We start from the raw sequence: 27,972 nt of genomic DNA, 5'->3' as shown, positions 1-27,972 counted from the left end.
AGACAGCTGAAACCTAGCGACTTTTGCTTCTACTTTATAACACTTTATACAAACCCGTTAACACAATCTCGGCTAATATTGACAAGTGTATAATCAATCATAACAAATTGAGCGAAACTCTGCCTAAAACTAGAAGCACGCGCTCGTTTCTTGAAGATTACGCCTATTGTTTATGATGGCAGCGGAGAAGCTTGGCTCGTGGCGCTACCTAGGAAAAATTGATAGAAATATTTCGATTACATTGTTTAAGTGAAGACGCAAAAGGGGTCTTTGTTTGCATTGCATTTGTCTGGGGAGAAATGAACAGGCTTCCCGCTAGTTTAACAGAATAGCAGTACGTGTGGTTCCAATAGTGCTATTCACGAGGATTGTTGTAAGAGCGATATTTACATAGCTCTCGCATATAGAAGCCATATTTATGGTTTCCAATACAATGATAAGAACTTGGGGGCAAATGAAAGTTCGGATGTATTGAATAGTGCAAATTGCTATGAATGTGGAGTGATTACACCAAATATAATGCTCTTTGTTTATCTTTTCAGAGTCAAGTTGGGCCCTTCCTTGGACAACAAAAGACGCGGTGCATCAAAGCCCGCTAAAGAGAAACTCCACAGTTCACTCCTGTTGCTCAAAGTACAACAACGTAGTTTATGCATCTGTCGCCCTATTTGACTTAGAGTTGAAAGATCATACACACGTAACCTTTCAATTTATCCAAAAAGTCAACTCTAACAAGTAAAGTCATACTGCTAATAGTGATAATGGGTTTATTTTGATGTTTTACAACAAGTTGGAGCTGATTTTGTTAAACTTTTATTCAGATTTGGCCCAAAACTAATTATCATAAAATTCCATGCTTATTTGAGACGAAACCGGTATTTTTTTTAGGTTTCTTGTTTAACAATAAATGCATCTATACATAAATGACTGTACCAAATAAATGGAAAGTATCGAAATCTTAGACTAAACAAACAAGGTTTTTCTTCGTCATTTCTTCTTCCTCTCTTGAAAGTGTTATGGATGATTCTGCGCAAACATAAGTAATATAAACCCAAATACATTTTTATAGCAATATTTCTTAATCATAATTCTAAAAAGAACTTAACTAACCAAAATGGTGATGTTAGCACCGCCAAAATACTGTAAATGATATTTCCGTCATGTTTTACAAGGTGCTAAGAAAAAATATTGGACTTAAATGTTAGAATTGTCTTTCTGCTCTATTGGGTTTTGAACCATTCAAACAATTTCGCGGTATTGCCGAATGTTTTTTTTTTTGTTTCAAAGAGATATCTATACTTTGCACTTATTGAAGCTCTTAAACAGCGTTATTTGGTGCATTTGGCTCCGGACCTAGACAATTTTAAAGGCACTTAAAACACATCAATTTACTCCACAAAACATGATAGTAACACTCAAACACGGCTCTTATACTGCAATTAAAAGCCTCTAAATTATCCCCCTATTACGGTCCAAGCTCTCTCGTGCTGTAGGGTTGATAACGGTTATGAAAGGGTAGTTACCTGCACGGCGCCAGTATTGTTAGTATATATAAATTGAACATTTCTACAGATAAAAGACTTACTTCAATCCCAAAGGAAGTGCTAAGCCCCATAGAAAGTCTATCCTTTAAAGTTTTGAATGAATATAAAGGGAATCCAATCCAAATTTCGCTAGTACAAGGTTTTAGTCTAAGTTTTTTAATTCCTTGGGGCTCACATTTAGTCGTTTAAGAGAAGGCATGACTACAACTCTAGTTTTCTAAATAAATAATGGACCAAGTCAAACTATACCGAGCAAACACTATAATTTAAAATCGATATAATCCGTTAGACTGCAATCAAGATAACGTCTAACATATATGAAATTTGAGAAATAAATTACAAAGCTGTTGATTAAACTTCTAAAAGGTGGTTTTGATCGTAGGAGTAAGGTGTTAAATGCAATTTTGTTAATCATAAAAGTAATCTAAATACTTCAAATCAAAATAAACGTACTTTTCTATTCGTTAAATTCTCTCCTTTAAAAGTTGCTATTGTTAAGTGACACAATTTTGGTGACAATTTCTGATTTCAACACTAATCCTAACAAATTGTTGGAATTAAGTCTAAAATGAAAATATAAGTTATTTTGTTTGGTTTGAGCGAAATAATTATTTCTGTATTTAAAGGTTCGTCTAGAAAGAAAATGGAACTAGTCAACTCAAAATGAAAAGAAATTAAAAACTACAACATATAAGGGTCAATCTTTAAAAACCACAAAAGTAAAAAGATACTGTAATTTACTTTATCTGAAAAATCTTTAATTTGTCTTATATTACACCAGAAGCAATAACTTATTTGTAAGAAAGATATTTGGCTTGGAGTTAGTATACACCCTTTGCATTTACGATAACAATTTACGGGGAGATCTATAGAAGACGTCGGGTCGGGGCTTCCCTAGGCCTTAGCCTTCAACTAAACTGAACTGCAAAAAAAAAAAAAAAAATAGGAAGAGCGAAAGTTATTTACAAGAAAGTCACAGAATATGTGGGTTGAAGTAGTTTTCTAACACCACGCTAGGTTTAGAAATCCTCCCTTCTTGTTGAACAATGCCAAAGTATACAGTGAAAACAAAAGCGTAGAGCGAAAATCTATCAGTTGGATTTTTAAAACGTATACTTACTCCGTAATACCTGTGGACATTTCACAAAGAAAAGAACTGAAATCTCATCAATTTTTCATACTTTCTAAAGCACGAGAAAGCCGCCATGTCGATCGTAATAAACCTCAGATTGGTAAAGAACATTTATTTGTACCCTTCGGCACTTTGGCCTTAAAATTCAAGGAATTAGTTTACTTAAAAAATAATGGATGTGTTCTCATAGCGAGCATGCAATACCCCCCTACGGGCCTTCACAACATTGAACACAATAATTCATCGAGCATACATACTAAGCTTCGGTGCCTTTTACAGTGGGGTTTTCAATGAATTTTTACTTTTATTTTGATAATACAAAGCCGCGGGTTATGAAATCCAGTTTTATTACAAAACCGAAAACAAATATCGATGAGATAAAAATTGCGCTATTTGTCCAGCTATTTACGAGGCGACAAGACAGACATTTTGGGGCTCAAAGGAAACGCTTAAATTTGTCAAAATTACCAAAAACAAAGCGAAAATAAACATACCACACCTTCGAATAGAAAAAAAATATTGTAAACTAGTCAGTCTATGGCTAAAAAAGTAGTCTGTGATAATTAAAATCACACAGGAGCTACTATTTAAAACGATTCGAGGATTCAACAGGGACTGATCGCCAAAGAAGTTATCTGAGCGCTGCGTACAAAGTTTTGTGAAAAAAAAAAGACAAATTGCGCATTTTGCCCAAAGGCGCCAGATGGCTCGGCTTGGGACTAAATCGTCTCAGATCTTTGCCGTAAATATTTCATCAATAGATTGTTTGCATTTCTGTTTCCAATCTATACATTTGTCATTTATGAAAGCGTTAGTATCAGTTCGCAAATAAACACTTTCTCAATCACAGTGGTTCTGATTTTGTTTCGGGCTAATTTGTGTTGTGTCGACATTTTTTTTCATATATCACAAAATAAAATAAAAAAAACTCCGGCTTTCAAGTTCAATTTGGATCTTGCAACTTTACCGGTGCGGTTGTTTTGCCTTTGCAAATAACCTCCGTTTGTGTGGTGTTATTAAAATCACGAATAAACGGTGTTACATCTAAAAGTATTACGTCGCATTACGGACAATACCATGTAGTGGGGAAGACAAAAGAATCGACACCACAAAACAGAAGCTATGTTTCCAACCGCGAAAACATTCCCTACTGGACATGAAACCACACAAAACCTCTCCACAGAAAGCGTTCCATTCTTTCCCGTTCTCGCATTCAGCACTATTTAACCACAGAACTACGGTGTGTTTGAATAAATTTCGAAAGAAAAGAAAATTCAATATCAAACAACTTCGCCATAATTGTTTTTCGCATCCGTTCGGGATATTTCAAGTTTCTAAAAGGAAAACACACAAGAAAGATTCACAACAGCTTAATTAGACTAGCCGTTATCAAAGCTCTTTTTTTTAACTGTTAAAAACGCGAAACTGTCGCCTCGCATAACAAGCCAATTCATTTCGTACGGGCAAACAGAATTACTCAAATTGTTATGCGACTTTGTAGTCTCCAAGTTACTAAAGAACTAAAGACAGTCAGGCCAAATTAAGAGGCAATGGTTTAAGCTATTGTTGGGCTCTTATCCAGTAACCCAAACACACATTTTCAAACTGTTTGTGATTATTTTGCGGTGATATTTAGACGGAGTTGATCTTTCATCTTCCGGATAGCAGTCCTGATAAGGATCTCGAGAAATCTTGAGAAAAATCGAAAATAACTTTTCGGCCCTCGAATTGATAGCTCTAGGTGATAGTATGCTCATTATAATAATAACAGTACAAAAGCTAGGCACTTGAGTTTGTCAGATTTGTGTTTTGCTATATCGCGGCCGTGTGACTTCAAGTAATTGGCCTTGGTCACTGGGAAACAGTTTGTGCTTGATTCCTTCGAACTTGAAGCAGCGTGTGAGACTTGTGGGTGCGATTTTAATTTGAAAATATCTGCTGCATAAACGATCCTATTATTCTAACGATGTGAGCTTTTTTGATGCTAATAAATCGATTCTTCTAGCGGAACCATAGAACAACACCCTTTGAACAGCTTCATTCACGAACATAATGATAACCCGACTCTACTTTCAAAGCATTGTTGGCAAACAAAAGATTATTAACGTAAAGGAAGTGAAGCTCATTCATAAAGGACATTTATTCCATAGTTTCCTACAACGCCTAGAGCAATAAATCTGCCTTAACCATATAAGCTCAGAATTGAAAATACAAACCAATTTCCATCTCGCGATAAGTAATGAAAAAATAAAGCTGTGTCGATTTCGTCGGCGCAACCATAATTGAATAAATCGCCCGGGTAACTTCAATATCTTTGTCGTTTAGCAGTCAAAGTAAAGGCACGGCAGGAGCGACCACTTCTTCTGATGAGTAAAGACGAGAGGAAGAGAGAACTCGGAGGCAAGGAACGCGAGTCGGTGAACAAGCTTTGTTGTATGTTTATGTCAAACTTGCCTTTGTAGTTGCCAATTTTAGCATCTAACAAAGGGTTGAATAAGCAGGGGTCATTCTTATGGTAAACGATGGAATAAAAGCTTAGATAATTGATCATTTGTAGGGCAATTCGGCTTCCAGAACGGCAGGGACACTGAGGATCCATCTATTTACTTTTCTACACTTTCAATATAAATTAATAATTTTTGCAAGGCAAGCTGAATATTAACAGTTTGTTTGCAAAGCAGGGATTACAAATGAGTTGACGTCCAAAAGCTCTTCGCAACTCGAAAATTGATCGTTCAAAACAAAAATACACTGTGTATTGTTTTCGCGGTACAGCTAACAGAAAGGCCTTGAAACCTTAAAGATACCCAGGCTTGATCCTTTTGTTCTTAACAATAGAACGCCAATTGGGGCCGAAGGCACACAAAGTGCTTTCCTTTGTAAAACAACAGAACCAAAATACAGAATTATTTAGAAATCCAAATACTTCTTAAACAAGCCAATCAAGAAATCAAGCTGAATCGTTGGGCCCGGCAGTGGTCCTACAGAGTTTCTTCCCAAATACCTGTAGCTGCATTCTAATTGGTTGGTCATTTCAGTGAATGACGTGGAAGCGCGAATTTGAATGCAGAGCATGACTCAATTACGGTTCACGCATGCTCTTGTGTGGATAGTAGCTTTGATCATACCGCCAGATCAACTAGGAAACTTTCAGTTCACACTAAGCCACCAACGCGTAAGGACTGCTTCGCCACACACTTGCGCCGACGACCTAAATATTCTAGGAAATAGCCCCGACGATCAAGAGATCAACGCCTCTCTTGTAATACAGATAAAAAAGGAGACGTCTCACCAAAAGCGGAGAGAATCGGTTGGATTATTAACGCGCAGTGCCGGAACGAGTAAACTTGACGACCTAGAACTTCTACGGGATTTAGAAATATTACGGATTTTTCAAAGATGAGTTTAGTCAAGCCTGTGGAGCATGTCAAGAGACCGATGAACGCATTCATGGTGTGGAGCAGAGAAGAACGACGAAAAATCGCACAAGAAAACCCCAAGATGCACAACTCGGAGATCAGCAAGCGGCTTGGATCCGAGTGGAAACAGTTAGCTGACGAGGACAAAAAGCCGTTTGTCGAAGAAGCCAAGAAACTCCGCGCCCAACACATGAAAGAACACCCGGACTACAAATACAGACCACGACGCAAGCCGAAATCACTCCTGAAGAAGACCGACAGGTATCCGTTCCCTCTCCCTTGCATACCAACACCTGACGAACTGAGCAAATGCGTATCACTGTCCTCCACAAGCTCACTAATGAGCGACAGTTACTCCAAGGCACGCTCCTATATGCAAGTGTCGTCTTCCTATCCCTACGACATCAGCAGCCTCACTGCAGCCAGCCACAGTTCTCTCACTGGCTCACGTCTCGAAAGAGGACTCGAGATCCCAAGCGCTGTAAGACCCGATATCTCGAGCATGTATACTCATGGTATGTACCCTACCGTCCCGACAAGTTCGGCGCTGCTGAACGCTTCGGCAGTACCTGTTCCAGGCGCGGGCAGCCCTCACCCGCACTATCACGCCGTTCAGGGCGCCAACGGACAGTACTCTGTACCTTGCAATTGCACATGGCAACCACAGGATTTACGCAGGCCAGTCGCTTACCTATTACTTTGACAGCTTACCGTTTAAAATCTATTTATCGAGATGTATTCTCTATTTATGTACGATACGTAATTCGTGTAAATTGCCTATGGACATTTTTTTTATTGGAGATCTAAATAGTACACATGAGAGATGTGAATTAATTTGACGAATACGGACCGAGTTTTATTCGGACTGTGGGATTTTCGTTTTGTATTTATTTTATGAAGGACCCTTGTGTGTCCATCTTGCTCTCAACCCATTGCCCGCCACCGTGTCAAGAATTCATTTATAAGACAACTAAAGTGTGTGAATATTTAACTTGTTCAAGTAATTCTGCTATGTATTTATCGGTCAGTGGCTTTAAGGCCGCCTTTATGGCAAAGACATTGTATAGAACTATTTACGAAAGTGAAATCCACTTGTTAAATGAGCTCGACAAAGCTGACTCAAGGTACAAATAAGCTGACACATAAAAAATCAACTGTATATATAATCTGTTGTCATTGATGTCTTGTTGAGTTTGACTCACAGTAGCACAACTGAACCCCCGTAATAACCCAGAATTTTCATGAACAAAACTCCGCACGCGGAAAGTTCGCATCAACAAAGGGCGCTGAAGCCTAGCGCTTTGGTTGTTGTTCAGGTGTAAACTATGTGTGTGTGGTTTTATCTTTGCATACTTCTGCTACTAGTTGTTTTAAAACCGGCAAGATCAACAGTAAAACAAGTGTAAATGTGCTAAAAAATTTCAAGATTAACTACCAGAATTGATTGCTCTATAACGTTCAAATTCTCAGGGTGATGGCTTCTTATAAAACAAGCAAAGTGGTATAATGATTACTTCAACCCTAAACATATGGCATCCCGCTAAGAAAATGATTTCCGTCGAGCGTTGCCCTGAAGCGGAAGTGTTCGTAATCTCCTTTCTGTTTGCAGTCTTCTTTAGAAATGTTTCAACAATAAATGCAAAGCCATTTTTACAAGCGGGGGGCCTATAGTTTGTAGCTTTGCAGCTGACGATGTGTTTTTTCTTTGGTTTTGAGTTTTGTGTGTATTGTAAATCTTTTCAGTTCTCTCTCTGTTCATAATTACGATAAAACACCGTACATAGAGCGCGCGTAACAACACAATACAATATACATGAGCCAGTTGAATGGCGACGATGACATAAATAAATAAATTGATGATCAAGAAGAGATAAAATGAATAAAAAAGATGAATGAATTATAATTGTACGAGTCCTAATATCATCATAACAATAGATTACATCACGAAACACAAAGCGCGCATGGCGGCGCTAGAAAGACCTCGACAAACAAACCGAACTTGGAATGAAAAGCGCGAGCCGCAATGGGCGAGAATTTGATGAAAAGAAGCTTGAATACGTATTGCATGTTTATCAACGCTTAAGTGACGAGTCGATAACAATCAGTTCAAAGGACCCCACCGCTTAACGTGTATCTAAAACAAATAGACAGAGAAAATGAGAGAATTATTCCCAAACGGAGAATTCATACACATTTCGAAAAGCAATTTTAATGCTAGTAAGGTCCATATTCAAAGAAAGGACGGGGTGGATTTTTTCTAAAGATTTTGTTGGTAAGCAGATGGTAACAAGAAATAAATGTTAGTGGGCTTTAAGAGGCAGTGTAGGTGATTATATCAAAAACTTCAATTATCGGCTATTGTTCTCAAAGTATACCACAGTTTTGTTTGTAAAATGTGTGCAACTAAATTGTCCAATGACAGATATCTAACCCAAGAGGGACTTAAAAAGTTAAGTCCTTGATCATTTACCAATAAGCTCTTTTCCGAGTCGTTTTCGGTGAGCACGCGCGCGCGCCGGATTTTCGCGGGCTTTTTGTTTGCATGCCGCGGATTCATCAGGATTTGGCGGGAAGATCTTTTTTCTTGCACCGACGTTAGAAGATAACACCTCTTTCATTCAATCCCAAATAAAACTAGTTTTAACTACGATAACAGTCGGCAAACACTCTCTCTATTATGTGGCATTATTAACTCTGGACTTTTATTTTTCACAGGATTGGGACTCTATTCTTATCGACCCGAGTACTGTCTAAATTGTACCACAGGGTTGCATTCATCTTGAACACGTTAAAAAAAATCTCATCCATTCATTCTCAATGAAAATAAACATTTTTTTTCGTATCAACAACGTAATCGGCAAAATGTAAAATCTCTGCTTGTGTGAGTTCACACATTTTCTTCAGTGTTTTGTGCGGTAGATTATTTTTTTCATTTTACTTCCTTTGATGATTCTTTTAACGCCGTTCTTTAATGTGCTACCGGGAAAGATATCATCGAAAACTTTCTACGGTTTGATTCCTAATAGTCCGTATTCCATGGTTACATTGTCGAGAAACCAAGAGAACATTGTTTTATGTGGGATTTATATCTCTATTTTTGGTTTATACATATCTTTCTCTCTCTTTGTCATTATTTTATTTCATTTCTAGATATATAGCGATGCACCAAGATGGTATCCAATCGTAACTTTCGGCGAGGTCGTCTCCTAATTGTATGTATTCCTTGGTTAAATAGATGGTTCAAAACCAATAGGATTACACATGGTAGTTAGTAAACCAGACTCTCGGTGGCATAGAATACTGGCCTAAAACAAAAGGATGAAATGCGTTTATAAAAAAAAAGAGATATTAAATCGCTATTTCGCCTACATTTGTAACTGGCGAAGTAAAATTTATTCTCAACAGACCAAAAGCAAAAGGAAAAATTTTTCCAAAATGATTTAACAGTAAGGAAAACATATTTTTTCGGCAGATGTTTTAAGGAACTCCATGAATTATTATATGGGTTTCCTTTCGGTAAACCGCCTGCTGAATTGAGCAGTTTATTACCGACAAAACAAAAGGTTAGAATAAGTTCAGCTGACTTTTATTTTGGCAAATGGAATGATTACTCAGCACCATAACAGAGAAACAATGGAGTAAATGCGAAGATTTTGCAATGCTTAGCCCCCTACGCCCGCGTAACAGCAAAGAGTACTCTAAATAGATTGCAATTAAAGAGTAAATCTGGGTGTCTCAAAGCATCTAGGGTCTTCAAGTTCCTAAAGTAATTAAGTCAAATATTTGGTGTTTATTAAAAGGTGTTTCTAAATGGGTGATGTCCTAAGTCTGCTTACAATTTACCAGTATGTGAGAAAATCGAAAGTTTGTCGCCTCGTTGTTTTTAATTATACTCAATATTTTCATAAAGTGTGGCTTGCTTAATAGACCCCCTTAAATTTTATCGTTTGTGAGACGAAATAAAGAAGTGTGATTTGGGCTTAACTGAGAAGAAACCATTTATAAGATTTCTTTAATCAACTAACAACACAGTGAGCCGTAAATCAATGAAATTACACAAAGAAAACCGACAAAGATTAACTGACTTTGCAATTCTGAACAGACTTAAAATTCTCTTTGTTAGCTAGAGGGAAAGTAATAAAGGCTACATTTGCCATTCTCATTTCCACTGTTCTTGCCGCCATTTTTCCAAAGCAAAATAGACCTAAAGCTTTTACATTAGTACACACAAGAAGTTTTTGTCTGGATAAAAGCATTCTATGTCCCAATTATGAACGTATAAGAAAACACCATTATTTCCAAAATTCATTGATGTTTAAAAAATAATAACGACAAAGGAAGGTTTTTTACGTACGACAACTTAAGGTGGATTAATCGATAGTTCCCTAGAATAAGTAATATGCATTTACTGCATATGCATTGCTTTTCCCAGGAAAGAAGAGCATATTTTTTTCACCGTATGAATATAATTGTACAAAATTATACAACTTAAAGAAAAACTAAATTAAAAATAAATTTAAAAAAACGTAGACAACCTCATTGAACAGGATCCTCTAAAAATGCTAACTCATGAAAATATCTTGCCATTTTCCCCTATATTTTTGTTTTCTCCCAATATATTTTTATAAAACAAGAGAAAGCAAAGACACGAGAAGCTGCCGGACAATATGAAAGAGCATTAAGATTACTTTTTGAAAAAAGGATAAAAACAATCGTTGGTTTAATTTCAGACGTCCTCCAAGTCTAATATTTTTCAAATGCCCCGAGGAGAAAAAGTCTGACAGAAATGGTTCAGTTCCGGCGACCCTTGTTCTAATCACAGTAAACTAATCAAAGTCCACACCCACCGAAGCGATGGCAATGTCCTTGCCTTTATGCAAAAAAATGTCGGTCGAGATAGGGCAAGGAAATTACATGAAATTAGTAAGCGTTTTGCTATTTCCTTATTATATTCCTAATCGGCAGTTTTAGAAGAGGAAGTGGAATTGGCAATAAAAGAACATTCTTTCTCCCGGTAGGGGTCAATACTTACTAAGGAACACAATCTTTTTATCTGACTTGGAGTTTTAGATGGAAAAGACCTTGCGATGATTTCACTTAAAACTTGATTCACTGACTAGTTGAATTAATAAGGGGACTTAAGGTCTTTTGAGTTGGACAGGCTTGAAATGATTTAAGCTTGACTTCCACTTTTCATTTTATCTTACACATTGAAAGCATCTAAGTAAAGACTTTTTTTTTATCCCCGTTGAATCAAGGTAACTTTTCTTTTTTCACAGTTAAAATTGTTAGCGACGACCAAGACTCAAATTCCACTTTGTAAGTAATTAGAGAAATCAAACTAAAAACGTTCTAAAACGAAGGATTACTCGAGGAAACGTGATTGTTTTCACACCCGTTATCCGTTTACTACACAGCTATAAACCCGCCATTCCGTCGCCCGGCCCGGTAGACAATACAATGATAACCAGCGTCCTTTTTACCACCTCGAACACGATGGTTCTACAACAGACGATAAACAATTCGCAAAGATCTTAATCCAGCAATAAAACACTTTTCTATTAGAGAAATGAGTTGTCCACACCCGTAACAGGACACTATAATGATTGTGAAGTTCCACCGGTTGAAAATAATTGAACATTTACGACATAACTTAATACATAAAAATAATTGAACACTTTCTTAATTGAGAAATTATGAAACGCAGAATTCGCGATAAAAACTTTTTCATACTGGATATAAAGAACTATACCGCAAAAAAAGAATGAGTTCGCTGTTTCATTGTAAAAGCCAGCATAGAAAAACTAACTCAACAGATAAATTAAACTCAGAGAAAAACAAAAAGAAACAAGAAGGTTTTTAATGTTTGTGCAAACAAAACTCGAAATTACAATGAGTGAAAATGTAAGAGAGGAAATTTGCTCTATTTAAACGTAATCAAGCAAAATAGTGTCTTTATTGCTTCCAAAATTTAAACGATTTCTTATAATTCTTTTAACGTGAAAAAGTAGAAGCTATTGTATACCAAAGTTATTATAAATCAACTCAATTAGAACTTTGAATTATATACTCTCATAGGCCTACGATGCATTCAAATGTGCAAGTGCTTTAAACACAAATTCCGTTTTATTTAATAAGGAACTACCTATGGTCGCTACGTGGTTTCAATCTGATGTTAGTAATTTCTTGACTTTTTTAAAAGTACTATTTTTTGGCTGAACAAGTATGCAGCCAACATGTACACATACAAAACACTTCCAAGAAATTTTCATAACAAACCTCTTGAAAATTATCAAAACTCAATATAAAACATACAGAGGGCTAAAACCAAATTAAACAACGCAATAAAAGGTAATTCAGAAGTAAGAATGAGCAATTTTTAGTTCAAATAAGTTTTGAACAAACATCCTTTTTTTCATGAAAAGCTCAAACAAATTGCGTAGCTTAAGTAAACCCAAGTCACAGTAGTCAGTGAGCAAGGCTAAAAAAAATTAATTTATTTTTTGTAACCACACTGAGGCTCACGAAATTGGATTTTCAATTTAAAAAAGAGGCTTTCTTCTAAGACAAATCTTTACTTTAGAATCTTTTCAAAATTATAATTATGGTTATTTAGTGCGGTCGGCGACAATATGCTATCACAAAAAGTCGGTGTCTCCTTTTAAACGCTACATTATACACATGAAACGAAAGTAGAAATAAATCAACGTGTTCTATCGGATTGAGTTTAACTCTACTTGTAATCTTTTTTCGGAATTCTAGCGAAATAAAGAATTCGAAATCATTCAGTTCTTTAAAGATGGTTTTTAGTTAGACGCATAAGCAACTAAAGTAATTTTCTATTTTTTCTTGAACACAAGATACACAACCTGATTTTACCAAGAGAAAATGATCACATTCTCATGTGGTTCGTGTGATCCTCATTTGTACTGCGCCCTTGCTCCAGCCCCAGCTCGTATATTTTCGAGCTGGCGTTCGCGTGGAAAAGAGAACATCAGCCTAGCAAAATAATAAAAAAAATAAATAAAGACCACTGCTAGCAGAGAAGTTCATTTTCTACATGTAGTCTTCTTGATTTTGGACTTCACGGATCCACTCAGTCACATCTTAAAAAAACATTATGAACACTAGAGTTACGTATGGTAACATTCCAGTTGCGAATATCGTGTTTTGAACAATCGAACTTTCATACTGTTATTGGTCTACCAAAATTTACATTGGTGCAAAACTCCGGCATATGCGAATTCCCTTATAATATACAATACAGTGTAAAAGGGGATTTAGGGCCGTATTTAAAAAGCGAACACATAAACTTGTTTCGGCTAATGACTTATACATTTTCTTGTCCTAGCGCTATCCACGCTTAAATCATGCCTTTCAAGGAAATAACAAAATTCAGACGCTCTTACAAAAGCTATGGTAAACAATTTTACCGTACACACATATCCGCACAAGAAAAAACACTGGATGTGAAAAGTTTAGGTACTATAGGGTGTTGAATATATATATTTAAAAGAAATACCTTTCCAAAATCGGAATGGTTGGGATTTGAAGGAATTTCACCCTCAAATAAATAAAACATATTTTCGGTCGAATTATAGAGTGTATTATATCTTTTACAAGTGAAAAACAAAGTTTCTTGATATTTGAGTATAATATTTGATCTGTTCTTTTCATGTGCATTTAGCTATACACACGATCCAATATACTGAATTGGATGGAGTTGGTCCCTCCTTGAACGGTGCCGAGAAAACGTTATTTCAACAAGCAACTCTTGTCTTCTATAAGACTTGCGGATAGTTGGTCTTTTTCACATTTTTTGCACCTACTCTTCCAACAAATCAGCCCACCTGGAGGAATTTATTTGTGAACTCGCCTTAGTCTTGCGCGGTCATAAAACGAGCTCGCGCACTGGTTATCAAAGCATCCGGGTATTTCTAGATTGTCCTCGTGTAAGACCACGCCCTTCAAAGACACGTATCAACAGCGCCAGTATTGCACGAGAAAACAGCCAGTATTGTAGAAGAAAACAGCCAGTATTGCACGGGAAAACAACCAGAATTGCAGGCGAAAACAGCCAGTATTAACTGGCGAAAACAGCCATTTTTAAAGAAGAAACAGCCAGTATTGTTGGCAAAAACAGCTAGTATTGAAGGATAAAACAGCCAGTATTGACTGGCGAAAACAGCTAGTATTGAAGGATAAAACAGCCAGTATTGTTGGCAAAAACAGCTAGTATTGAAGGATAAAGCAGCCAGTATTGACTGGCGAAAACAGCTAGTATTGAAGGATAAAACAGCCAGTATTTCTGGCAAAAACAGCTAGTATTGAAGGATAAAACAGCCAGTATTGCTGGCAAAAACAGCTAGTATTGAAGGATACAACAGCCAGTATTTCTGGCAAAAACAGCAAGTATTGAAGGATAAAACAGCCAGTATTGTTGGCAAAAACAGCTAGTATTGAAGGATAAAACAGCCAGTATTCCTGGCAAAAACAGCTAGTATTAAGGGATAAAGCAGCCAGTATTTCTGGCAAAAACAGCTAGTATTGAAGGATACAACAGCCAGTATTTCTGGCAAAAACAGCAAGTATTGAAGGATAAAACAGCCAGTATTGTTGGCACAGCAAAGCTGGGGCTGTCTTGTGGCCAGTCGAGCGGGGGTTGGTGCTAGCTATACTGGCGCTGGGAGCTGGCTGTACGATACTTAGTAACCAGCTTTGGTTATTTTGGAGCGTCAAGGATCCTCTTCAAGTGGTCAGCGGTATGTATAGCTTTCACACAGAACCAACATTACCAGGAAAATAAGTAGATACTTGCACATAAAGTTTTGATTTAAAAATGAATCTTTATTTGATATGTGTATACAGTAGCAATAGCTATATAGACAGTTCACATTGTGTGCGCAAGCGCAAATAGGAGCACACAATAAATATACTTATAAATTTTCCATCCAAAAGCCACAATCAACAAAGTTGTGTACACTGTGTAGTCTTTCCTGTTTATTTGTTTATTTTTAATATGCTTATTAACATCAGCATTTCAAATTTTAAAAACTTTCTACTATCACTTTCTGGTGTCAGAATAACATCTTCTTGGACCGCTATCTTAATTTATAGATTGTTTATTAGTTTTTAATATTTTGCATTAAAAATCCAGTCAGGTCGGACCAGCATTCAGCATAACTCGGATGAATATCGATATAGTCATCAAGCTAGCCTCGGCACATCATCGACCTTACGTAGGCTGATCATCGAGCAAGCCTCGGGTCGTCATCGATCTTACGTCGGGTAAACATCGAACAAGCCCATGATCATCGAGCAAGCCTCGGGTAGTCATCGATCTTAAATCGGGTGGTCGTTCAGCTAGCTTTTGGTCGTCATCAATATTACGTCGTATGATTATCGAGAGGCTGGGGCGTGTGTTATCCCGTCATCGACTTTCCCTAGGACTATATTAACCTGGCTAACCTCGGTACCTTGTTTGAATTAAGTGGGGAGATCAGAATCTTGTGTGTACGTTCCTCAATTTCTCCTCTTTTGCTCGTCTTAAATGCCCAGTCTGTGATGTTAAAAAAAGGGGGTCTTATACACCTATACTCCTAATATTGCACTCGGAGATTATCGCAACCTACAGTGCTTCATGGGTATCAAAAAAATGATTGAATCAGTGTAGAGATAAAAATACAGGCCTCAAAACCTGTAGCATTTTTGTTCACGTTCCTGTGAACATTCGCTTATATACCAGGATTCAGGCATAAAGCACTGCCGGTGATACACTGATTTTCTAGTGCAGCCTTAATTGAAATAGATGTATAGCTGTTTCAAAATAAGGTTGTTTAAGACCTGCGCATCCAGACTGCTAAGTTTTCTGGGTAAGTGCACGAATCTGCTAGTTGCTCGATTTTGCGAGATCATAGTTAGCTTACGGACATTCATACTATCCTTCCAGCGAAGTTCTGTTTTGTAGTAATTATAATCTTAAACGTTGAAATCACCAATAAAGAATATTTTGCATCTACCCAAACTGCCTTTCAGTCTGGGCGCGTAAATATGAGCGATCGACAACCTTTATTGAAATAGCTATATATTAAAAACTCGGTAGCATTTCGATCTACATTAACATCAAAGCACGGCTGTAAAAGTTCTTTCATTAAGGAACGTACAGTCCAACACAGGGCCATGGCCACGATTTTGGCAGGGGGTGGGGGCGGAGACTCATAGTCGAGGGGTTGGTCGTCCTATCTTTTAGGGTATAAAATTTCGACCAACTGCCATCCCTTAGCGGCTGTTGGAGGATTTTCCAATTCTGGAGGTTCTATCTCTGGAGGTTAAAAATTCCTTCGACCACACACAATTTTCTAAGAATGGGTTAAGGGGTAAGAACTTCTGTTCTATCCCCTGGGGCTAAAATTGTTTTTGTCAACAATTACTCCGTCTGTTTCCCCCGGGGGGTAGGGAAGTACCTATATTAAGTGGGCCATTTTCTTCCAAATCACCACATTTTCGTTTAGTTTGTAGTGGTACTATCATCAAAAGCGACCGCAACCCATCATACGTTTTCTGGGCATGGTGTCATAAGTATCAACTTCTTCTTAGGATTTCACAACGACAGTAGTAAATAATCGTCCAGTTAAATTTTCGATTTTTAGCTCATCTAGTTTGCACATGGAGTTTTTACATTTGTCCAATACACACAACCATAATCCCAGGTGCATAGCTAGGGATGGAATCAAGAGGTGTAAGTTACGGTACCCCATTTGGCAACCAGAATAAATACAAAAAGCCCAAATAGTCGTGTTCGTGAACCAGAAGAATGAATACAATACACCAAAAACTGGAATTCCATTCTGCCAAATTTCCGTCTTTAATAAGATATCTTCAGGGCAGACTGAAGAAGGTGAACCGTTATAAGCTTGTAACAATTCACCTTCTTCAGTCTGCCCTGAAAGAAGTCTTATTAACCCATTGACTTCTGGCTATTTTTAAACTGAATACAAAAAAACAGACTGAAAACAGATACCTTCCCCCCTATTTTGAGTTTTTTACAGCCCGTCAAAGTCAAACACCGCTGCACCTAGTCAGCGGTATCCTAGCTTTCCAACAGTGCTTTGCGGTCCCATCTCTTATCCCTTTGCTTAGGCTAAGCACAAGTTGATGGTTGCTTGTATTTTTCATCAAAAATACAGCTATGAGCATAATGGGAGAGTGTCCTAGGGCATCATGAAGTCTATTGGGACATAACTGAGTGCTGTGCTTATGGATATTTGCAAGCAAAGGTGGGTTCATGGTGTTTTTTTCTTGTTTGGCTTTGCCTGGATGAGAAATTAATTTTCAAATGAATCACCACAGCTCTCCTAAATGCTGTCTTTTCTGAAACTAAATTGATTCCAAAATTGTTTACACTGCTATTCTGGGCCTTTTTGACCTGGAATTGATTTGTTTGGCTTCGGGGTTAAAAAAACCATCAAACTATTGAGAGAGGAGTGTTGACCGGCCTTCCCCTCGTGAATTTTTCTCCCGGATCCCCCAGAATGCTTTGCAATTCGTAATGGCATCCAAGTGGTTTCACAAGCTTTCAAGGAGTGGACATTGTGTTTTGAGGCCATTGAAATCGACCTGGAGGATCAGAATAAAGGTATCTATTTGTGTCTTGAAATGTGTTTGCTGATCTCTCTCCCTTGTGTGGTATTTTGAGCGTTTTATTGAGAGGGGTGATTCTGCTTTTCTTTCCTTGTTCGATTTGAAACTTGTCAAAGAACCTGAGCTATTATTTGGCTAAAGAGTAGTGGTCATCACCTTGGTTGGATGCATATCTGCAAGACCATTTATCCCTTAGACTGATGCCTAAGTATCTTCATCTTGTTGTGTTTATTTTGCATTATGCATTTTTGGGGTTGCAGGTACTTCCCAAAGCCGGTACAGGCCGGTTGAGGGGTCAATGTGTTAAAGACGAAAATTTGGCATTGTCTAATTCCAGTTTTTGGTGTATTGTATTCCATTTGGCAACCAAAATGAGGTCGAACTTTTTTTATGGTGGGAATACATAATATGCACATCTTCCTCAGCAAACCCTGGCTATGCATCAATGGACTGAAGTCATTAACCATTGTTTGAATCAAGAGAATCATAAAGATTCATGTGGCATGGGATTTTTCACAATACCTTTCTCTTGTCAATAAACTTTGAGATAAAATCTTCAACTTTAAGCTTGCCTAAAGTAAATAAAAAGAAACAGTAACAAGTCAAGATAATAACACAGGCCATGGTCTTACACATTCAAATATATTTGGGGTTGGCTTTTCGTGCAATTGAATGATAATGAATGACATGATTGGGATTTGCCTTTTTACACACTTACCATCGAGGAATTCATCTGCAATTTCCTGGAAAAGAAACAAAAAGGGTGACTATTATTTTATTTGAAAAGGCAACACGCGTGAGCATAATTAAGAAATATAATATATATATTTTTTTATTTGGTCCGAAAAATGAGAACATTCCTTTAGAGACTTTCACTATCATTTTGTAATCTATTGTGAAAGCTAAAAATAATCAGCAAATAAAAGTCTCCCTCCCCCTCACCCCCCAAGGATGTCAGTACTTACATCAGACTCCAGTTCCGCTTGCGAAGCTGCTACTTCAAGGTTGGTGTGAATGTTAGCCAGGGAATAAGCCTGTATGAATATGAAATTTCAGAACTCATATCATTTTCTTTAAGAATTACCACACTTCTATTAAACATGGAAATAAAGAACTAAGAAATGAGAGAATGAGAGAACTGGTTTTTAGGAATGTGAACTAAGACTACTAAACTAATGTTTTTGTTATTGTTTCTGTGTTTGTGGTTTTATAGGATCAACAGGAAGTTAGGGGGTGGTCATTTATTACTGGGGGGCGGCAAATATGTAGGGGGTCTATGTATTTTGGGTGCCAATTTAGGGGGGAGGCCACATTTTTTTAGGCTGTCATTAGAGGGGGGGGGTCACATTTTTTGGCCGCCAAATTTTAGTCTGGTTTTAATATAATACTGAGCAAGAGAGTCATTGTTCAAATGTAAATCTTATTCAGTTCACAATGTTTCCTACTACTGTACATCTAGTTCCATATTGTTCAGGTACAAATCTTGTCTTTACAGTATATAAATAAATTTTGAGAATCCCTCTCATGGTTGACAGACAAAGATGCCCGTTCTAATCAGTTGAACAAAACGAATATTTTAAAATGTTGCAAAACCTAGAATGTGTTTGTTAATGTTGTCAACGACATAGTCGTTATCTAGTGACACTGGTATTTGTTGTTTATCTATGTGCCACTCTTAGACTAAGAAAAGTGAAGATTCATACTTAAAAGTTAATAGGATAAAATTGCCATGCTAGCTGATCTATATTTTAGTAAAGGTTATATTCAGTTACACTCAGTATGCATATCAAGTCTCTGTGGTTTTAATAAGATATAATTATTGAATATAAAAATGTGGAGGTGGTGGTGGTGGTGGTGGGGGGGTGTTTGCAAATTTTTGGGCGCCATGTCTAGCGGGGCCAAAATTTTTGAGCCCAGGATTTTGCAAAATTGCCCCCCCCCCCCAGTTATTAATGACTGCTCCCTTGCCGTTATAAGGTCCTTCTGCACTTGATTCTTCTTGACAAATTCTTGCTGCTTTTCATTCAATAGCTCATACTGCAGATATCAAGGGAAAACCTATATATACCTGATTTGAATCTGCACAACTTAAATAAGACTTTTTGTGATTAGAGTCCCCACAATATATCCTGATACTTGATTAAACATATTTGTTTAAAAGTATCAGTTTAGAGCTCAAATAAGGTGAAAAAACAGATTCTTTATGTGACTCTGAATTTTGTGAGGCATAAAATGGCAACATCATTGGCTTTTTTGAAAAAGTACTTACATTTTGAAAAGTACTTACATTTCTAATAATAGCATCCTTACAAGCTTCAAGCTTAGGTTGTAACGATAGATTATATCCTGCAAGAGCATTTTTTAAGGTTATCAGACGTAAAGGGTAGAAAAGTGAAATAATCTTAGAGAACCTGTTGATAAGGCTAATACCCACTCACTTGCTATTTCTTCATTCTGTAACATTAAGTTTTCTTGTTCTTCTTGGAGTTTCTTAACCTTCAAAAAAAGAAGAAGATTGCAACTTAGGGTATGAGTCATGCATAAATTCATGCCATCATCTCCTCTATATCTCATTTAAAATCCCTTTAGTTTAGTGTTTGACATATTTGTAATTATATATATTCCTCTAAGCTAAAACACTTAAAGTGTTGTTACAATAAATGAGTTCCTCAAAAGTTTGTTTGTCTTTTCTTTTACTGTCAGCAGTCTCTTACTTGCAACCTTTGTTCTCTGTCATACTTACTGATTCCAAGTTCTGTTGAAATTCTTCTAATAAGTCTGTGCTGTCATTTAAATTTTTTAACTCCTCTAAACTACAAAATAAAAAAAGCACATTTTTTAGTGTGTCCCACTGTGAATATTATTTTGGAGTACCCCTGCAGCTCAACCAATTTTTTACAAAAAGGATACAATATACATGGTTATACAGAGAGGTACTGGGAGTGATAGGGTGTTTGTTCGCTTGCCTCTTTGTGAGCTCTGCCTAATCTACAAGACGTGTTAATCCTTGTACAAGAGACATAAGCATGACAGATTATTACCTCAAACCATTCAATTCTGGAAATTCTTTTGATTCAATAGCAACAGCAGGAGTATTCTTTCGAGAGGGAGAATCAACCTGTCAACAATAATTTTTTTTGTAGGTTTATTATTGAGTTGCCAATTTGATGCAGCGCAGAATTCACAGTAGAAAGAACTTTGACAAGCCAATTTTATATGAAATTTTGATACTGTTAAGGGCCTATGGTACTATCTTTTGAGTCCGTTGCTAGGGAAATTTGTTTGTTTTATAAAAGCTCCTGTTTTTTGTCAAATCTTTTGGAACTTTCAACATAAGAGTTTTAGACATAGATGACACAAGTGATGGCGTCATCTTACCACTCCCTGGTCACCTGACCCAGGACAGAAAAACGTGTCGGAGAAGCTACTGTTTAAATCTAACATAATTTTTTTTGCAGAAATATTTTATTATTTTACTATTTTCTTATTTCACTATTTTCGCATCGGATTTGCAAAATTTTGACACTGCAAGAAATGGTGAATATTTATGTTCTTCGAAAACCACATATTTGGTAATAACTTTTTCACTTCTTCAAAAATCAAAAATCCCATGCGCTAAGTTGTTAGAAATGGTAATATAAAAATTTTGAGTGAAAACTTTTTTACAATTGTTGTAAAATGTTCAAAATTAACGTGTTTTTCTTTTGCGGAAATGGCCTCCATCTTGTTTTTTCGCCATATATTTTTATTCTCGAAAAACATATGAAAATTACATTTTTTTCTACAAAATGTTGAAAGTTTATTTCAATCTCTTGGACAAAAAGAAAAAGGAAAATTAGAGCTGGAGTTTCAAAAAAAAAATAAAAATAAAAAAAAGACTCGACCAGGGATTGAACCCGGAACGCTTGCTTATGAGTCAAACACGCTAACCATTGGGCCACGGAATTAAGTTGGCAGGCGCGCAGCAATTTTAGTCTATTTGACCGAATGTAGCGCTTTTCCCTTTCATAGCAACGGAGTTTCATAGCAACGAGATAGTACCATAGGCCCTTAAAAGCTACACACAATTAATGTATGTTTCTACATACACTCATCAAACTATTTGTTCACACAGTGGCATCAATTTACAATTTTCTTTAGATAGACAATGAAAAAAAAATGGAAAATAGAAGGTGAAACATTCAAAGAACAGCAAAATATTTTTTTCTTCATTTTTAGGGAGGTGAGCATTTCATTGGCTTCTTGGTGTTAAAGGGTTAAAGAACTTTTGTCTGCTGTCATTTTGTCATCCATCAGAAAAACAACAATGAGAAAGCACAATATTTCTATCAGTTAATGCAATACTTTCAAATATTTTTTTTTATTTCAACATAAAGTACAGTATGTCTTTGGGCATCAAATGAAAACAAAACTAAGGTTTCTAGCTTTTAAAGATGACTCAGCAGTAGCTATAAATCTCACCTCAGATGTGGTGATAAGTGATGCTGTTTGTGATTCAGATGAAGAGGACGATGATGATGGAAATAAGCCATGCGTAGAGTTTGAAATCCCAAATTGGGATGAGCTGAATGGAGTGACAAGAGGCTGGTAGCCTGGGAAACTGTTTGAGGAAATCGGCTGAAAACCTGGTAAGCTAGATGATGGACTGGGATAAATAAAAGAGAAAAAGGCATAAACAAATAGAAAGAAGAGCTGGCATATATGGGATAAAATTACATCTGCCCCTGCCTCCTATACAGAAAATAAGTCCCCCTGCGAGAAAAGTTTCTAGCTTTGGCCATTATACTGATGTCTAGCATTATCAATGACTAGTTGCTCTGTATTATGGATTCAGGCAGAAAAGGATTCAGTTTTTTTACTGCAGTAGTTACTCATGATGATACGTATTACCAATCTTATTTCCATCGAGGACCTCGTTATTTCTTACAGTACACAGTATACAGTAGTAGTATGGTATTAGACAAATAAAGTAATAACATCCTTATACTTTTTCTGAAAAGAAAGAGGGTCACCACACACCCTCACCACGCCTATAAATACCCCCTCCTCTTTTCTCCATCTTTGTCCTGTATAATGTTGTCCTTACTTTGCAGAAGGTTTATTTACAATCTGTGGAGGATGATCACAGAGCTCCCTCACAACCTCTTGCACGGCTTTTCCCAAACTTGAGTGCATGTAAAACTTCAGGAAAAAAAGGCTCACTCACAAAGAAATACAGTTTGTGTGCCAATATAATGTAACACAGATCTGGTGTCCAGTGGGTTATTAATTTACAGGCAAAGAATTAAATAATTATTGATTTGAATAGCGCTTAAAAGATAAAAAGATTTACAGACGTTTCAAAGCTACTGCCTCTTCACCAGTGTCAAGTAGCAGAAACATTGAAGTGTATGTAAATTTAAATCTTTTTATCGATATTCAAGTCAATAATTATACTTCGTCTGATAACAGCTGCTACCAGCCACCTACAACACTAATAATTTACATGGCAGATTAGGGTCTGCCACAACAAAAACCTCAATAGTTTATGAAAATAGAATTAACAAACTTTCAACAAGAGTTTACAGTGTACATACTTACAGAATTGATTGCCTGGCAGCCAACTACAATCATCTAATAAAATGACAATAAAAAAGCAGGAGATAAGATCCTCAGCAAGTACTAAGTGAACCCAATCAAATATTGCAAAGAATTTCTGTTTTGAGATATTTCTTTATAGATACCTGGTCATTAACCCATGGGTGAATAACAGGCGGCGACACTTTGACTACAGGCTTTTCCTGAGGAAATTGTGGTGGTAAAGTTCTGGAAAATGATAGGGTCATACACACTTCAAATTAGAATATCATAACCAAATGATTAATAGCAAAGCAAAAAAATACAATAAAGATTCTCAACCAGATTTGTTTGGCATGTGTAGTTTCGTTTCATTTTGAACATTGAAATATTTTGGCATCTTTTTTTTCAGTTGTAAAACATTTATCATACAAGATTTATATTTGACTCAGGTATGGTTCTAATTCAAAGACTCTTAGCAAAAAAAAATGGATTAACAGTGAGCTACAGTACCATATTTAGAGTACAATATTTGTTTAATTAGGGTTATGATACTGTCGGCACTGTACCTGTACACCCTTATCAAATGAGATCAATACTCACACATTCAGGAATAGTGTTGATGATCCTACTGTAAAGGTGACCCTATACTCCACATCTCTCTGGACTTCTGTGACACTAATGATGAGGAAGCACAAACAAATAAATAATAATAGTAAGTAAAAACATCAAGCTGGTCACCTGTGTTAGATATAACAAGGGAACAGATATAGCGTGATCATGCCGAAGACATGGGAAGGTGCCCTGTGCAGTTAATTCAAGTAAGGTGTTTTAGGTATTAGCCGGCCCGTAGCCAGGGTGGTTCGAACCCCCCCCCCCCCCCCCCCCACCCACCCGGCTTCAAGGTCTGCTCAGAGTTAACAAAAAATATATATAACATTTGGCTGGATATACCATGCAGATCAATTTGTCTTCAAATGACTATAAAAATTGTTTTAAAATAATTATTGTTATCTTTAATTATTACCAGTACATGTTAAAAAGCAACCTAAAAATAACATTTTAAATACAGGATTGAATTTATTTGAAATATTGATTCCCTAATGTAATTAGGCGAGGAGAGGGGTATACCGGAAATTTGGTCAGCTGAAATGGAAAAACCAACCACCCCGCTCAAAATCCTGGCTACGGGCCTGGAAGAGTACTCAAAGGTGTAACAAACAACAGGTTTTTATAATCTGGGTTTTTATATGCAAGTTTGTGCTCACAGTTTCCTAGTTCCAATGTTCAAATTCTTAAGAAAAATGAGAAATGGGAATACGCAATCGATATGAATTTTGCAGATGCAGCAAAGTGAGTATGCCATTTTGGCAAAAGTTATATTTTCAACACAAATAGGCACAGGTATTTTGAAGTTCATTGGTCAACTAAGAAATTGAAAACATTTCTTAATAAATGTCTAAAGCTGTTCTTAAAGATATGTTAAATAATAAACGTGCATTCAAATAACATTTTTCTGCTACTTATTTTTGTCGCTTACCTGTGATGAAAGATTCTCAACGTTTCGATCTGTTTAGATCTTTGTTGCTGCAAGGCGGTGGGCGCTGGGAGTTCGTTGCTTGTCGGGTTCGGTGACGAACTTCCAAACAAATTCATCCAACTCATACTTGTTGATTCTAAAGTGAAAAAGTTGGTAAAAATTGGCAAATTTCTACGTTCGCCACTTCCTTCATAACAGAAATGAAGTCATGGGGAAGACCGCTGTTCTCTTGAGGTGACGATCAGGGTGCGCATGAGACAATCGGAACAACCGCTGATAATTTCCAGCGGGGATTTCGAGGAGGGAGGGGGGAGCTGGGTTTACATAGTTCCCGCTAAAAATAATACAAAAATTTGAAAATATATTTAATGGCGTCTTTATCAAGCAAACGAATTACACATGTAACGCTTGATACATATTTAGATTACTGTAAAACTCGCATTCAGGTAAAAAGAAACCCCCCACACCACTACTTTTCCACCGCCCCTGACTCTAGAAAAGTGATACAATATTACAATATAAATACCAACGGGCCGTCGGTTAATTATTGGGATAAGGTGGCTAGGAAGAAAGGGAGATCCCAAGAATGCAATTTCCCCCAATTTCAAAGACACCTGCTTTTCGTTATTAGAACGTTCCGTCGCATAACAAAACGGCCATCACCTGTGAAGTCAGTCGTAATTTAAAAAACAGCATTTAGAATTCAAGCATAGATAATTTATTTGCCTTTTTTTCGGTCGTTTCCTTCGGAAATTAAACAGAAAACAGTTTCAGTCACATTCTTCCGAAATCCCGGTCTGGTGTACTCGAGCAATTGCAAATAAGAGAAAGAAAACTCACAACTAGTATTAACATCCTGGTGAGATTGGATCTATTGATAGATTTGAACAGAAGTCAAACCGGCTTTTGATTGGCTACAAGATGACCCCCTATACCACTTATAACCATTATTAATGGCCGCTTATTGTCTGTTAAATCGTCCGTGTAATACGTTAGTGGTATTACATTGAAAGCCACGGTATCTCATTACTCGCGACAGCATAAATTAACGCTAGCGGTCCTACAGCGATTTGTGTAAATAACGGAAACGGAAAACCTGTCCATGAATGCTAGGGATTCAACGGAAAAACTACGCGACATTGGCTTTTGGAATATCGTGATCATAACCACGAAGGTTAGGTCTGTTTACTAGTCATTACAAAATATTGACAATAGCATCAGTTTATATAAGGCTAAAGGACTTCAATCACTAAGCTTATTAGCGGAAAGTTTGGAAAACTTTTTAAGGTGGCTTTGAGTTATGGTCGCGGTACTTAAAAGGGCAGAAACCGCACAAAAAGGAGCGGCACTTTTAAGTATAATTGTAAGGAAATTATTTGTAAGTGGAACCGACAAACGTCACTCTAGGTAGAAGAATGTTCTGTAATGGTTTGTTATACAATGTGTTACTTTTATTAGTTCGCCGCGAAAATGGATAAAGACACGTGGATTTTAAACCAAAGAAACTTTGTTTTGAAGTCGAGAAGCAATTTGGAAAGTTTCTATTAACTTTAAGAAGTCAAAATATCATAACAAATTCTTCAATTATTCATTGGTTCAACGGTTTGTTATGCCGAGTTTCTTTGGAAAAAACTTTATTTGCACCAGGGGTTTTGTCAAAACCCATACCGATCATAACGTTTGTTGTGAAAACAATTTTCTTCCACAGGTTTATTGCAACGCAGCCTACACGGAAGACATACTGAAAACCACTAAGCGAAGTGAATTCGTCGTTTGCAAGCAGAATCGTCAAGATTTGAAAAGCTGATGTGATAGACTGTCAACCCACTGAGCACAAAAGTCAACAAGCGGCCTAAATGAGACCGTTCACGCATTCTTATTGATATACTTAAAGGTCCCTACTTGGTAAACAAAGTCAATAGAAGCCTGACACCAAGCACGCTAAACTCGAAGAGAGTATCGATTGAAAATGGATTTGGCTGAGGGAATCAGTACATCGCTGGGTACATTTTTTGTCATTGCATCTTTGGCCATCTTACTATTCTGTATTGTGTTAAATCTTGGAGTCATTGTCACTGTCTACAGTGGATCAGAGCCAAAAAGTCCTATAGACTTTTACATCCTAAACCTGGCCGTTTGTGACATCATATCCTCATTATTCGGCACCATTTCTGTTGATAATGTGAACATGCAATGGAATGTAGGCGCGGGTTTCTGCAAGGTGAGCTATACCATGGTTTACTGCTGCTACTCGGTCGCCATAGTAACGCTTGTCGCAGCTTGCATCGAAAGGTACTATGGGATACGGAGACCGTCAAGGCAGACCCACGCAGCGGTATGTCGTAAGACTCACGTGACTATCCCAATCATCTGGCTCGTGTCAGCGGCTCTCTTCGTGGTGTACATCTACGCCTATGGCGTCAGAGTCCTGACCATCAATGGCGAATCCAAGAAAGTTTGCGACGAAGTTTGGGAAGCTTCAAGCAAGAAGTACTTCTTCTTGGTCGTCCCATTCCTCGCTCTCATGGTCCTCCCGCTGCTTGTGGTGGCCTGGGTCTGGTACATGACGGAACAGAAACTGAACGCGCCGAGAACTCAGAGGTCCTCTGGCGGGAACGCTGTCCTTCACAACAAGCGCAGACGCACAGTGCGCATGCTCCAGTTTTTGGTCCTCATGCACTATCTCTGCTGGGGGCCTACCATTGTTCTCAAGCTCATCAACGTGATTGGCTCGCCTTTGCGACTCTACTGGCCAGTGTGGACCATTCTTGAGCTTGCGCACTACGCACGACCGCTGACTAATCCCATTATATATTACTATCTGTACTCGAGTTTTCGTAAGAGCTTGAGTGCCATCGTGAGGGCTTGCTTGCCGTGTTTTGATATTGGTCGGGATAGCACAAAAGAGGGCGGTCAGTCGACGTCGTCATCGTATGGTTCGGATGGATCCCGGATGTATAGATACCCGGATGATGATGGTAATGACTACTGCACGGAGATGTGAGCACTACTATATAGAGCATACCATATAAGGAAGAGAACGTCCTTGCCAATATCCCCACCAGGGACAGTGCTTTGTTGCACTCACAGAAATTAGCAAGCGGCAGAAATTCCCTGGACGTTCCTTCCTCTTTGAAACAA

At 37.4% G+C, this 27,972-nt stretch overlaps 3 protein-coding genes across 6 annotated transcripts; 2 read left to right on the top strand and 1 right to left on the bottom strand.

The window, feature by feature from the left end:
- Positions 1–18: 18 nt before the first annotated feature.
- On the bottom strand, positions 19–26,871 carry LOC5503811 (vacuolar protein sorting-associated protein 37A). Of its 4 annotated transcripts, XM_032372036.2 has the most exons (16): positions 26,734–26,871; positions 24,832–24,967; positions 23,895–23,969; positions 23,459–23,540; positions 23,316–23,348; positions 22,822–22,916; positions 22,197–22,380; positions 20,777–20,853; positions 20,479–20,548; positions 20,174–20,231; positions 20,023–20,081; positions 19,704–19,772; positions 18,701–18,769; positions 18,454–18,478; positions 18,258–18,307; positions 14,922–15,654 (listed from the first exon to the last, which is right to left on the bottom strand). In XM_032372036.2, exons 2-16 carry the CDS (start codon positions 24,954–24,956, stop codon positions 15,595–15,597), a joined length of 1,131 nt encoding a protein of 376 aa, XP_032227927.2. In that variant the 5' UTR covers positions 24,957–24,967; positions 26,734–26,871; the 3' UTR covers positions 14,922–15,594. The 4 variants fall into 4 exon arrangements, 2 of the variants coding, with proteins under 2 accessions (XP_032227928.2, XP_032227927.2); XM_032372037.2 differs by lacking the exons at positions 14,922–15,654; positions 26,734–26,871 and adding an exon at positions 19–208 and having other exon boundaries at positions 24,832–25,059; XR_007313716.1 differs by lacking the exons at positions 14,922–15,654; positions 26,734–26,871 and adding an exon at positions 74–208 and having other exon boundaries at positions 18,682–18,769; positions 24,832–25,059.
- On the top strand, positions 5,658–7,261 carry LOC5503819 (transcription factor Sox-14). The gene has a single exon (XM_001624716.3). It carries the CDS (start codon positions 6,076–6,078, stop codon positions 6,796–6,798), a length of 723 nt encoding a protein of 240 aa, XP_001624766.2. The 5' UTR covers positions 5,658–6,075; the 3' UTR covers positions 6,799–7,261.
- On the top strand, positions 26,801–27,835 carry LOC5503820 (G-protein coupled receptor 83). Its single transcript, XM_032372038.2, has one exon. The coding sequence runs from the start codon at positions 26,801–26,803 to the stop codon at positions 27,833–27,835; it is 1,035 nt and encodes a 344-aa protein (XP_032227929.2).
- Positions 27,836–27,972: the final 137 nt, after the last annotated feature.

Source organism: Nematostella vectensis, chromosome 9 (assembly GCF_932526225.1).
Source record: "Nematostella vectensis chromosome 9, jaNemVect1.1, whole genome shotgun sequence".
NCBI classification, from domain to species: Eukaryota; Metazoa; Cnidaria; class Anthozoa; order Actiniaria; family Edwardsiidae; genus Nematostella; species Nematostella vectensis.
The sequence above is the reverse complement of the archived record's forward strand: the minus strand, read 5'-3'. Positions and strand labels throughout refer to the sequence as shown.

What these genes read in the sequence shown, in the direction of transcription:
- LOC5503819 (XM_001624716.3), top strand. Translation starts at nt 6,076, where the DNA reads ATGAGTTTAGTCAAGCCTGTGGAGCATGTCAAGAGACCGATGAACGCA.
- LOC5503811 (XM_032372036.2), bottom strand. Translation starts at nt 24,956, where the DNA reads ATGAGTTGGATGAATTTGTTTGGAAGTTCGTCACCGAACCCGACAAGC. An exon ending in AGGATGCTATTATTAGAAAT is followed by an intron (nt 19,773 to 20,022) that starts GTAAGTACTTTT and finishes TGATATCTGCAG; the next exon opens with TATGAGCTATTGAATGAAAA. An exon ending in AGTTTATTGACAAGAGAAAG is followed by an intron (nt 15,655 to 18,257) that starts GTATTGTGAAAA and finishes TTAACATCACAG; the next exon opens with ACTGGGCATTTAAGACGAGC.
- LOC5503820 (XM_032372038.2), top strand. Translation starts at nt 26,801, where the DNA reads ATGGATTTGGCTGAGGGAATCAGTACATCGCTGGGTACATTTTTTGTC.